Raw genomic sequence first — 13,046 nt, 5'->3', positions numbered from 1 at the left:
GCCAGAAAGTCCTTGGTTGTGGGTGCTGTGCTGTGCTGTGCGGTACATTGTAAGGTGATTAGCAACAGCCCTGGCCTCTGCCCACTCGATGCCAGTGCACTGTCCCCCTCTACTTGAGCTGTGACAACCACAAATGCCTCCAGGTATTGCTAAATGTCCTGGCGGTGGTGGGGGCCAGGTATGTGGACAAAATTAGCCAAGGTTGAGAACCACTGGAGTATTTAAAATTTGCTGCTTCAAGAGAAGTGGGGGACATTTCAGGCTTTCAGGTATGAAAGCCACAGCACAAACCATGGAGGCAGCAGAAATCTTGGGATCTGGCATGATCCCAAACTCAGAGACAGAGGAATATTCATCAACATGATAACTCAGGAAATGAATGTTCCGTGGTCTGCCAGCCCTTCCAGGTAAGAAGTTAAGAAATTTAATAAGAAAATTGATCTCTACGCACACGAGGAAAGAGAATCTAATGAGCAACAAGCCAGGCAGATTCAAAAGCCTCCAGTTATTCTCCCTAACACAGACACAGCCATTTTTGAACACAATTATGAACTTGAAACCCCACAGGGGAATTCAGGGGAAATCATTGAAACATTTATTTGATGTGAAACTTCTGACCCAAGCAATTCATAATCAATTAAAGGGATAGGGCCTGGAAGATTTGACGGTAGCATAGTTCTGGGTTTCATTGACAAATGGTCAGTACAAGTAATAATTGGTGGCATCTTAAATTAGATCTGAATGTCAATAAAAATCAAGAAGCATTCCACAGAGCTCAGTACCGGAAACTGTATTATCCAATATGCAGTGCTCATTAACAACCTGGAAGAGAAAGTCAATTTGACTTAGATTACATTTTCAGATAATGCAAAATGAGTGAGAAATGGCAAATGCAAAAGATAAATTAAAGTTAAAATTACCAAAGGGCCTGAATATTTGAGAACCTTGGTCAGAACTCAGTAAGATGAAATTTAACATGAACAAAGAAAATATGACACGGTCAGGCTTGGTTACACCTGAAGGTCCGAGGAATCAGATAGCACACAGAGGGAGGCTGGGGTGGGGTGGATTAGCTGAAGGGAAACTTGGCATTCCTCCCACACACCTTGGAAGGTTGACTTAAGAATTTAGCAGATTGTGTCTTTAAGGAGATTTTGCAGCTGGAGAAGCAAGTCGGTGTTATAGACCTGCCATCCTAGGTCAGAGTTATAGAGTTTTGCTGCAGGAAAATGGAAATTCAGGTGAAATTTGTATCCTAATATGGGTACAAGGTGATTCAGTGCTTTGCACGTCATCGTTCTATCATCGTCATCATCATCATCATCACCACCACTTACCGAGTTCCTATTGATATGCTAGATTCAGTTCTAAGAACTTTATTTAGCTTTGAAAAATCCTCACAACAACCAGATATTATTAGTCATATTGTACAGATGAGAAAACTCACAGAGAGGTTAAGTGTTTTGCCCAAGATCACACAGCCAATGCACAGAAGGGGTAGGGATTATCAACTCATGTTCTTTGAGAAACAAACAGCAGTAGAGGGAATCTGAAAAAAACCTAGGAGAGTCCTAGCAGATTTGAGGAGTGGTGAACTCTATAGGTAAGATCAGCCCTAGAGAAAGAAAGATAGCATATACTTCCAATATGTTCCTCCCCTGTATCATCTAGGAATTTATTTGGCTGTAACAAAAACCTTAATAGTGGCTTAAACAAATATGGGCTTATCTGTCACATGTAACTATGAACACAGTGGTGGACAGATAGTAGCAGTGATTTCCCATTTAAACAATGCCAAGGTTGAAGTCTCTGTGTATTTCTTGGCCTTTCTCTCAAGATAGCAAGATGGCTGCTAGAGGTCAGTGGAATGTCTACAGTCAAGGCAGGAAGAAGGTAGAAGAGCTGTGCCATCTGTATCTGTTCCCTTGATCACAAAGGCAAAAACTTTCCCAGAACCCACTGCAGGCTGACTTTCACCTAAGTCTCATTGGCCAAAACTAGGTCACATGGCCACTGCTGTTCAGGGGAGACTGGGAAAGCAGGACACAGGACTGCCGTGATTGAGTTGAACCATGGTCCATTGCCTGAACCTGGGCCTGGGGCTCTCTGCAAGGAAGAAAGGAAAAGTGGGTATTGGGTAAGCTGCTAATGGTATCTTTTTCTCTCTTTTCTTCAACCAAGCAACCTGATTCCTGCAGTGTCTTGACTTGAGCAGCTGACATATTCTAGCCAAAGTGTGAGCCAGGAGGGGGATGAGATGTGCTATTCTCGTTGTTCATTTTCAGTAGAGTGTATGAAAAGGAACTGAAATCAAAAATCTGTCGGAGCAGGTTCTGGAAAGCTCCTTTGCCAGGGCAAGCACCCATGGAGGAGTTTGAGCATTCCCTAGAATAAGGGTCCACCAGGCATTTCTGTGCAGTACATAAAGTCAGAATTAGAGGCACCCCCAAAACATGGAGAAACAACTCGATGCCTTCTCCAAACACAGAGCACTGGCTTTTGTGTCAGGAAAAGATTCTAGCTGACAAACAAATAAAAAGCAAAATCAAAAAAACTCACAAAAACAAAAAAACTGGAAACACCCACCTATCCGTTGACTGGTGAATAAGCAAACAAATTGAGGGATAGCTGCACAACAGAACACCCGCAGAAAGGAACAGATATCTGATACATGCCACTGCTGCTCTGAATCTCAAAAGCATTGTGGTAAATAAAAGACACCAGATACAAAAGACTGCATACACTAGAGGACCATCTATATGAAATTCTAAAAAAGACAAAACAGATCTAGAGTAACAGAAAGCTTATTAGTGATTTACTAAACTTGGGGGGAACTATCAGAGATGGCAGGAATGTTCAATATCTGGATTGTGGTGTTTGTATACATTTGTCAAAACTCAACAGAGTACACCCTTAAAATGGGAACATTTTAATATGTAAATTATACCTCGACAAAGTTTATTTATATTTTTTAAGTCTGTCTATATCTCCATTTTTATGTTTTTTCTGTTTGTTTCCTTTGTCCCTAGCCAAATTCCTTCTAGAAAATTTCAATTTTGTTTAAGCAGCACTCTAGGGAAAGTGGTGTTTTCCCAACACCTAGTGGAAATGCAGAATGCTACAGGGGCTATGGCAGCATTGACAGTAATTGCCCCAATTCAACAGCAGGAAGAGACAGTGTGATGGTGAATTTTATGTGTCAACTTGGCTAGGCCGCCGCATGCAGATATTTGGTCAAACGTTATTCTAGATGTTTCCTTGAAGGTGTTTTTTAGATGATCAACATTTACATTAGCAAACTTTGAGTAAAGCAGATTACCTTGCATAATTTGGGTGGGCCTCATCCTATCAGTTGAAGGCTTTCAGAGAAAAAGACTGACCTGTCCAAGCAAGAAGGAGCTCTGCCAGCAGACTGCCTTTGGACTTGAACTGTAACTGTGTGCCTAGCCTGCACATTTTGAACTTGTCAAGCTTCCATAATCACCTGGGCAAATTCCTTACAATAAATTAATCTGTCTCTCTCTCTCCTCCACCCTCATTGATTTATATATATACACGCACACACATCTGGTAGGTTCTGTTTCTCTGGGGAACACTGACTAATGCAAACAGGTAACACCATGGAATTAGAGTAGTGAAGCTCTAGGGCCTCGATGTACAAGTTGCACTCCAGGGTTAGCCATGAAGGGTGATACTTAGAAAGGAGAGTCTGCACTGTACTGCCGCGGTTCTAATGCCAGGCAGCTGCTTGGCCATGGACAATCGGTTACACTTTCCAAGACTCTTCCATTTCAAGAAAGAGACAATAAAACCACCTATTCATCGATAAGGATTTAATGAGATATTAATACAAAAACGTTACTATTATTGATATTTACTACCAGAGGGTGACTCAACTAAGGTCACACAAAGTCTCCCAACTTTGGGGGCAATACTCCTCTCACTGGATACCTATAGAGTGTCCCTCCTTTGTCTTCAATGACATCTGAAGTGGACCACACTACTCTGAACCTTGAGAGGGCCAACACTAGTTTCAACTTGGGCCAGGTGCAGTGGCTCACATTTGTAATCACACCTTCCCTTGGGAGGCGACAGCAGGATGATCACTTGAGCCCAGGGGTTACAGACCAGCCTGGGGAACATAGCAAGCCCCTGTCTCTACAAAAAAAATTAAAAATTGAAAAATAAACGAATTAAAATATCAATTTTGGTGGGAAGGATTGTCATGGTATTATAATATTTGGTACCATGATAAGTAGTCTTAGGATTTATGATAACTCATCTGAGTTGGCTTTAGTCTTTCTGTCACCATGGTAGGCAGGCTGTGAATAACCCTTCATATGCATGATACTGCTTCACCGTCAATGTCCGTCCCTTCCTTGGCCTTCCCAGGGGGCCGTGCAGGGAGGCTTTGCCTATTCTTGGCCCTCCCAGACACTCTTGTTTCTGCCATAATGTAATCTACGGGTCTGAAAATCTGGGGGCTGCAATGCTAGGCACCATCAAGAAAGAGAACAAGAGAGATGGATGGATGGATCTTGATTCGATAAGTCAAATCAGATTAAACTAATGGCATTTCGGAGATTTTTCTGAATACTTCTTTCCTTAGGAACTTGTTGCTGAACTTGGTTGCAACTTTTCTTGGCTGAAGTTGAGAGACTATGGCTGGGAGAAGCCAGCTACCTGGGGGTGGGATAGGAGTGCGGGTGGGAGGGTGGGAGTGGTGATTCGGGGATAATCACTTTACCTTTGTGAAGTCAGCTCTTTATGTAGAGATATGAAGTTGTTTCATACTTGTAGTCTTTTTTTTTTTTTTTTTTTTTTTTTGAGATGGAGTCTCAGTCACCCAGGCTGGAGAACAGTGGTGCGATCTCGGTTCCCTGCAATCTCCACCTCCCGGTTCAAGCGATTCTCCCGCCTCAGTCTGCCAAGTAGCTGGGATTACAGACATGTGCCACCACACTTGGCTAATTTGTGTATTTTTAGTACAGACAAGGTTTAGCCATGTTGGCCAGGCTGGTCTAGAACTCCTGACCTCAAGTGATCCGCCCACCTCAGCCTCTCAATGTGCTGGGATTACAGGTGTGAGCCCCTGCACCCAGCCAATATTTATATTCTTTTTAAATTTTGTCCTGACAAAGATAGGAAGAAAGGTAGGATGAAGGGCAGGGCCCCTGCAGATGGATCCTTAAAAGAAAGAACAAGAGCTGCTCAGCCCCAGAATGCTGCCAGTCCCACCCCTTGTGCCATCACCTACTCTCTGATCCCTCTCCTGCCTTAGTCCTCACCTTTGTGTTGTCTGAGGAGTGGGTATAACATTCGGAGCCTCCCAGCCTTCCAGGCAGGGTTGACCCAGAGTGCACAGTGGCTTTCATTGTCTCAGGCCTGGATCCCTTGGCCAAGAGGCCTAGGAATATACCTGTGGAAAGTTCTGGAAAATAGTACCCCTTCCTCACCAAGTCCCTTGACCGATGCTCAGTTTCTTCTGGAGGTGATCCAAGGAAGTGGCTTCTTTGTGGCCACACTTGGCACTCCTGTCTCTCACTTTCTCAACTTTAAAGGGGAAATAATCACGCTGAAGGGTGCTCAAATGGATCAGCCAGGGTGGGGAAGGGAAGAATGATCGTCCCATGCGAGGAGCTGTTGATGGCACAGGAAAGTGTAGCACAGAGAAGACTTAGGGTGGGCATGACGGTGTCTCAAGGACTCCTCAAGGACCAGAGGGCAGTGCAGAATAGGACCATGTGACAGGGGAAGAGCTAGGGAGACATATTTAGGTTCAACATAAGGAAGAGTTTGCAAAATTCAGTTTTCTCCGAAGACGAGAAGAAGTGAGTTCTCCAGCACTGGAGATGTTCAAAAACACCACGAGCACTAGGCAAGGATGCAATTAAGGAGAATGGGCAGTTAGATTAGATGAATGGGTCTCGGCTGGGGGCGACTGCACTCCTACCCCCAGAAAGGGACAATGGCAATGTCTGGAGACATTCTGGTTGTCACAACTGAGAGGTCCTACTGGCCTCTAATGGATGGGGACCAGGGACACTGCTCAATATCCTGCCATGCATGGGACGGCACCACCACAAAGAATTACCAGGTCCAAAATATGAATAGCATTGAGGTTGAGAAACCCTAAATTAGATAAGCTGTAGAGCCTGAGTGGAGGGTGATCGCCCCCTCCCATCTGTCTGGCAACCCAGAAGACTGTGAAAGGGAATCAGCGACATGTTGGGAAGAGCTGGATTTCAAGCAGGACCGTGCAGTAAGATTTTCAACTAGATGAATCTCAGAAATATATTTTCAGTTTCAAACATTGTGGGTTATATTTTGGGATGCTGGCCATTTCTGCTGTAGCCAAAACCATGAGCCTGTCATTCTCCACACAGCAAATTTTCTGTTCCCACCATTTGTACCTACTTCTGTGTACAAGTTTGAAGGCAAAGATCTAGAGACAGGATGGGCTAGGGAGTGGAGAAGAATAGAAAACAAGCAAACAGAGGAAACTACGGTGAGGTTTCACTCAAAGGCCTTTAAGAATGATCCCTGATATCTCTTCTAAAATTATCTTTTAATCCCCCTTTTATGCCTGCTGGGTAGTGCAATTTGTCAAACCCCAGAAAAACCCTAGAATTACAATGAAATTCATTGTTACCAGATGCGTGAATCAATCAGATGGCTCTGAGGTCAACTCTTGGCTCTGTCAATTACCATCTGGGCCTGGGCAAGTTATTTAACCTTTCTGAGCCTCAGTTTCCTCATTTATAAAATGGGGTAAATAACACCCACCTCATGGGATAGCTGTGAACAGCACATGAACAAATGCATGTAACAATCACACGCAGTCCCTGGCACATAATAAGTACTCACTAAGCAGCAGCTATTACTTGTATGATCTCCTTCTCAGGAGACTTAAATAGCACAACACTGGATTAGGCCTTGAACAAGAAAATGATGCTATCTTGAAAATCACAATCTAACACAGAAATTAGCCTGCCCTAATTACAGTTGTCCACTATTATTAATTTAAAGAATAAGTAGCTGCTGGACAACAGATACACATGATCTCATTTAACTGTCCTACCATCCTAGGGAGGGAAGCATTACCAACTCAATTTACAGATGAAGAAACTGACATGCCCATGCTAAGTGAGGTGCCAATCATAGCTCCTAAATGGCCGAGAAGGAATTGGAACCCAGGCCAGCCTGACTCCTAAACTCCTCACCACTGCCTCCTTGTTCTCCGTCATTCCCCTTCTTGCTCTGCTTCCTTCACTCCAGCCTGGACCTGGGAATCTTGGAGCATCTCATGGCAGCAAGACCTGCCCTCAAAGCCTTCACTGGCTCCACATATAAATGGCCAGTCACAGCTTAAGGTATTTCCCCACACTGAGCTATTTTCACTTGGCAAAAATAGCCACTAAACTTAAGCAGAGACTCTCAGCCTGGAATCCCTGAAAAGCAATGGCAGAGATGCGTGAGCTATTTTCCATATTTCAAAAAGCCATGAAGAAACTAAAATGCAATCATTCATTGATTTATATTGGAATTACATCGACTCTCTGTGGTGATACTTGTTGTTTCAACCTGATTAGAAGCTCTGATTGATAGACGGTTCCTTATGTCTTTGATGAATAAAAAACTGGGAAATCTAAATATATATGGCCTGTTGCACAGTTAAAAGCTCATCAAAGCCTGAACTCAGCCATGCATGGTAGCTCACGCCTATAATCCCAGCACTTTGCAGGGCCAAGGTGGGAGGATAGCTTGAGCCCAGCATTTCAAGACCAGCCTGGGCAACACGATGAAACCCTGTTTCTACAAAAAATACAAAATCTAGCCAGCCATGGTGGCATGCACCTGTAGTGTCAGCTATTTGGAAAGCTGAGATGGGAGAATCACTTGAGCCGGGGAGGTCAAGGCTGCAGTGAGCCGCAATTGCACCACTGCACTCCAGCCTGGGCAACAGAGGGAGACCCTGTCTCAAAACAAAAACAAAAACAAACCCCAAATCACAAAATACCCCTGAGCCCCATGGGATGAAATAACTTTACAAATGCACTCGGTGATGAACTATCCAGGGTCACTGAGCTAAAAGGTCACAGCATAAATCATGGAATAACAGGCACTAGTTGGTTCTGGTAGAGTTTCTCAGCTATCTGTCAAACTCCATGGACTCTTTCTTCCACAGTGATGCAGTCAGAGCCAGGCATAACTGATTATTAAGACTGTAACCCCCAATCTCTCTTGCAGTTGGCTATGACCATGTGTTGGACTTTTACTAACGAAACACGAGCAAAAGAGATAAATGCTTCATTTTGGCTGGTATGTTAAGAGAGCGGGTGTGCCTCCTCCATCTTCCCCTTTTTGGCAGCTGCAACCCAAGCCGTGCAGACAAATAGGAAAGTGCTCATCACATGTGGTCCGTAGACCAGCTGCTCATCCCCAAACCATTTGTTTCCCATCCACAGTGAGATAAAGATCTTGTGCTAGGACACAAATCAATGACCTCTCTACACACATTGTTTAGTACAGCTGACATTTTTCTTTCATAGCAAGATGCTCTTGATGAAGGAAGCAGTGCATTGACTTACATTCTGACGCAAGCTCCTTCTCTCACTGCAGGCCAGCCCTTTGAGTAGTGCTGATGTAGGGAACGGTAGCGACTGAAGGTGGTATGAACCCGGGTTCTGAATATCAATATGGAACAGAGCTCCTGCCAATCTGGAACACCTGCCCTGGACAGAAAAGAGAAACAGACTTCTCTTTTGAATGGGTCACTGCATTGCAAGTTCTCTGTCTCATAAGAGTTCAGCTTTCCCCTAACTATGTCAGTGTTAATCATATTTACCCAGCTGTCTGTAGTGAGGATTTTAAGAGGTGTATGAGAGGACGCCCAGCCAGGATCTACTGGGGCTCATTCCTATCAACTGAATCAAACATGCAAAGGTTCCATTTTCTAACTGGAAACAGTTCACTGTCTTTTCTGGTGAGAAGTTTGGATTCAGCCTCCTTTTCCTGGAGGACAATGTATCGATTCAAATCTCTTGAGTTCCATCTTTGTGCCTAAGACTGGGCCAGGCACTGTGGATGCAGTATCAAGCAAGATGACATGGGTGCTGTCCTTATAGGGTGCCACAGCAAGTCATGTGGCCCAGCTGTGGTCTGCAGGCAGGAAACCTGTAGGCTGGGGTGGCTTTGGAGCAAGAGCTAAGGTGAGTGGAGGGGCCTAGACATCTCCTGGCCTGTAATGGACACAAGAAACAGTGTTGCCTGAATTAGCAGAAGTGTTTTGCTTTCTAAAGAATTATTTCTACACTTGAATGTCTTTACAGTGGCTTCCCCTTAGTTTCATGGGGATGGTGGGAGGTGGAGGATTTCATTTGAAAGACTCTAAAATAATCTTGGTTAACCTAAAGAGAAAGCATTTTTCTACAACTTAATTTGGAGAGATAAGAGTTTAATGCGTCTCCAAAGATCCAGGGTTGCAGAAGGCATTTCTTAGACCTGGGCATTTCTTAGGTTTATTGTTCGTTCACCAAATACTTCTCAAGCACCACTATGATCCAGGTGCTCCACGGACACACAGAGGAACAACACCAAGTCCCTGTTTTGAAGCAAGCTCACTGCGTGGGAGGCAGGAAGCCTAGGGATGATCAGTTGCCTGCCAGTGGAACACTTGCCTACTGACAGAGCCTGGGGACGAAATGCAGAGAGGCTGGGAACCCAGGAGGGATGGAGCCCAGGCCAACATGTGGGCCTTTTTCTTTTGATTTTCACTTGAATCACTCCCTGAGGATAGTATTATTGTATTTTGTTGGAGGATAGTATTATTGTATTTTGTTGGAGGGTAGTATTATTGTATTTTGTTGGCTACCAAACTATTAATGATCTTAAAATTAACTTTCTTTCTCTTAGACCCAGACATATGCATGAAAATACTCTTCAGATCCAAGAATACTCAGTCATGCAATGTGAGTGTGTAATCACTTGAGAATGTATTGAAGGCCAGGCACGGTGGCTCACGCCTGTTATCCCAGCACTTTGGGAGGCCACGGCTCACTTGAGGTCAGGAGTTCAAGACTAGCCTGGCCAACATGGTGAAACCCCATCTCTACTAAAAATACAAAAATTAGCTGGATGTGATGGTGCATGCCTGTGATCTCAGCTATTCCACAGGCAGAGACGGGAGAATAGCTTGAGCCGGGGAAGCAGAGGTTGCAGTGAGCCAAGATTACACCATTGCACTCCAGTCTGGGTGGCAGAGCAAGACTCTGTCTCATAAAAACAAAAACAAAAAAAAAGAATGTATTGAATCAGCAGATACTCAGACACAAGTGTATGTTTTCAACTTTATCAATACCAATATCAATACCATGTTGACATGGAACAGTAAAGACCCACCAGGGAGGCAATTAACAAGCATTTGGGGAGGAACAGACCTCACCTATTCCAACCACACGGCCAACTCTGGCAGCCAAAACGTGGGCAACAGCATCCTACCAGCTTCTATTTATTGTTGCATTGCTATGGTGCTGATCCCCTTTGTATCCATGGTATTTAGAACCTCGGGGATTGGGCTGGTGACCATTCTTTAGATTTGAGAACAGAAGGAGCAGAGGAAGGTTGAGCAACTCTAGAGGGGTGTGTATATGGCAGTTTAGGGACAATTTGAGCTTTCGGGTAGAGGCAGCCTAGGGAAATCGGCATAAAGCAGTTTTTTTCTCTATTCCATGGAAGCTGCATGCTTGTGAAAAGGGCCAGGTGTCTTCTGTCTTGCCATGCAAGTGGGCAGGGCTGCCTGGGAATACCAGGTGGGTTAAGGATACTGCCTTTAAACTTAAGGTGGAGGGCAGCAGGGAAAGACAGAGACAGAGAGAGAGAGAGAGAAAGAGAGAGAGATGGTGGGGCGGGGAGGGAAGGGGAGGGGAGCAGAAGAGAAGAGGGGAGGAGAGCTGCAAGAAAAAGGCAAGGTCCAGAGAAAGAGAGAGAGATCTGCAAGAAGGAGGCAAAGTCCCGAAATCTATGGACTGGGACAGCAAAGATGTGGCCTACGAAGAGAAAGGTCTGGAGAATCAGAAGGCCTTTCAATGGTGGTTCTAAATCCCTCCAGCAAAGCCCATCTATCTTTACAGCTCACCCGTCTCCATCTACACCACCCCCCACCCCTCCCGGCCCAGAGCAGAGCGGGGTCGCCCTCTCCAGGAATTTCAGGGCAGCTAACACCAGAGGCGCCGGCGAGCCCGGAGAGGGAGGAGTTCACTAAATTGTGTTGGATGTAAGGCGTCGAGGACCGGAGGAATTAATCCGATGTGGGGAAGGCGGACGGGGCTACGAGGAAAAAAGAGGGGGCAATGTACACTCAGCCTTTTCGTCACTCGGCGGGGAGATGGATGGTTTTCCGGACCGGGCGTCCCAGCGCCCCGGCTAGCTATAGGGAGACGTCAGAGCGCTCCGGTCCGCGGTAGAAGAGCCCCCCAGCCCCCCCGCCCGGGCTTCCATATAAAGTAGGGGCCCTAGTGGAGGCCGCAGCAGTAGCACCAGCGGCTGCGGCGGCGGAGCTCCTCTGAGGTCCGGGTCACCAGCCGCTGCTCTGCCAGTAGGGCGCAGAACCCAGCCTCGCCCAGCGTCTCCGCCGCGCTCCCAGGGCTTCCCGTCGGGACCATGCGCGGCCGCGAGCTCCCGCTGGTCCTACTGGCGCTGGTCCTCTGCCAGGCGCCCGGGGGGCGAGCGGTCCCGCTGCCTGCGGGCGGAGGGACAGTGCTGACCAAGATGTACCCGCGCGGCAACCACTGGGCGGTGGGTGAGTGTCCTGGCCGCGGGAGCCGCGCGCTTGGCCTCCTCTGGATCAGCCAGCCAGAGGGGACCTGCCTCCCCATTTCTTTGCGTTTCCCGGGCCCAGCTTTGGGAGCTGGGTTTGCTGTGACCCTTCTACCGAAACACCTTCCCGATTCTCCTAAAACTCCACCTCACCTTTCCCCATTCTAGGGAGCCCATGAGTCCCTCACCAGCCGCAAGCTGGTCCCCTGATCCTTTCCCGCTCGCTTCCAGGCCGTGTCTCCCCGTGTTCCCCAGGGCACCCGAGCTCCCAACTGCCAACCCCGGTGCAGATCGTCTTCCCTCTGCGTGCATCCTACATCTCCTTTTGTCCGCCTAGTCTCACCCTGTCTGGCAGGGTACTCTCCTAGAATAATCTTGGGGAGCGTTGTCCCTTAAGAACATCTCAGAACCCTGGTCCAGCTCGGTGGCCTCAACACCGACCGGCATGGGCTGAAATCTAAGCTGCGCCTATGAGCCCCGCAAAGCCACAGGTGTGGGGACCTCGGGCGCAGCGCTCCCGCCCTGGATTTCACATCTGTTCAGTGCGCAGTGCCCTGAATCCCGCCTGTCTGTGGCTCTCTGGAGTTTCCACAGTCCTTCTCTTCGCTTTGCAGCGGTATTCTTTTCCCTGCCCTTTTGTCCTCCCTCTTTCCAGCCTACAGGCTCTGAGCTTGGGGAATCTCGCCTGCTCTCCAAGCTCATCCGGATCTCTCTGCCCCTCTGAGCCCCGCTCTTTCTCCGCCCCTCTAGACCCACAACTTCGCCCTTTCCCCTCGCTCCTTTCCCATTCCCTCTGCAACAGGTCCTGCTCTCTAGGCACCGGCTTGGAGGCTCCCTCGCCACGGCCCCCAGAACCCGGGCGGAGAGGACGGCCGCGCTGCGGGTGGGGAGGGCGCCCGAGGGTGGGGTCAGGATTCTGCCCCGCGCGCACTCACTGCTTTCGCTCAGCTGGGAGGCAGGAAGCGACCCGTAGCCTCGGCTCACCCAGCATCACCCCGGGGCTCTAGGCCTCGCTGAGCATAGCTTCCAGCAAACGCAAAGCATCCAACTTCCGCACTCCCCCACCCACCCACCCCACAAAAGTCAACTACAACAACCCCAACCAGCTTCGTGGGAAGCTGGTTAATCCCTGAAGAGATTTAAGGGTGAGTGTGTGTGTGTGTGTGTGTGTGTATTTCCTTAGCCATCTACTTAGAAGGCGGGGGTGGGGGGGGGCGGGGGGGGCGGGG

At 47.3% G+C, this 13,046-nt stretch overlaps 1 protein-coding gene across 2 annotated transcripts in view; it reads left to right on the top strand.

Moving 5' to 3' along the window:
- The first annotated feature begins 11,556 nt into the window (after positions 1-11,556).
- GRP (gastrin releasing peptide) overlaps positions 11,557-13,046 on the top strand; it is an 11,070-nt gene continuing 9,580 nt past the window's right edge. For both annotated transcript variants that reach the window (XM_023218308.1, XM_023218309.1), the window contains exon 1: positions 11,557-11,800. In XM_023218308.1, coding sequence (XP_023074076.1) covers positions 11,662-11,800 — 139 coding nt within the window. In that variant the 5' untranslated portion in view covers positions 11,557-11,661. The remainder of the gene's footprint in view (positions 11,801-13,046) is intronic.

The sequence above is a fragment of the Piliocolobus tephrosceles genome, chromosome 18, assembly GCF_002776525.5.
Source record: "Piliocolobus tephrosceles isolate RC106 chromosome 18, ASM277652v3, whole genome shotgun sequence".
NCBI classification, from domain to species: Eukaryota; Metazoa; Chordata; class Mammalia; order Primates; family Cercopithecidae; genus Piliocolobus; species Piliocolobus tephrosceles.
This window is presented reverse-complemented; position numbering and strand designations above follow the sequence as displayed.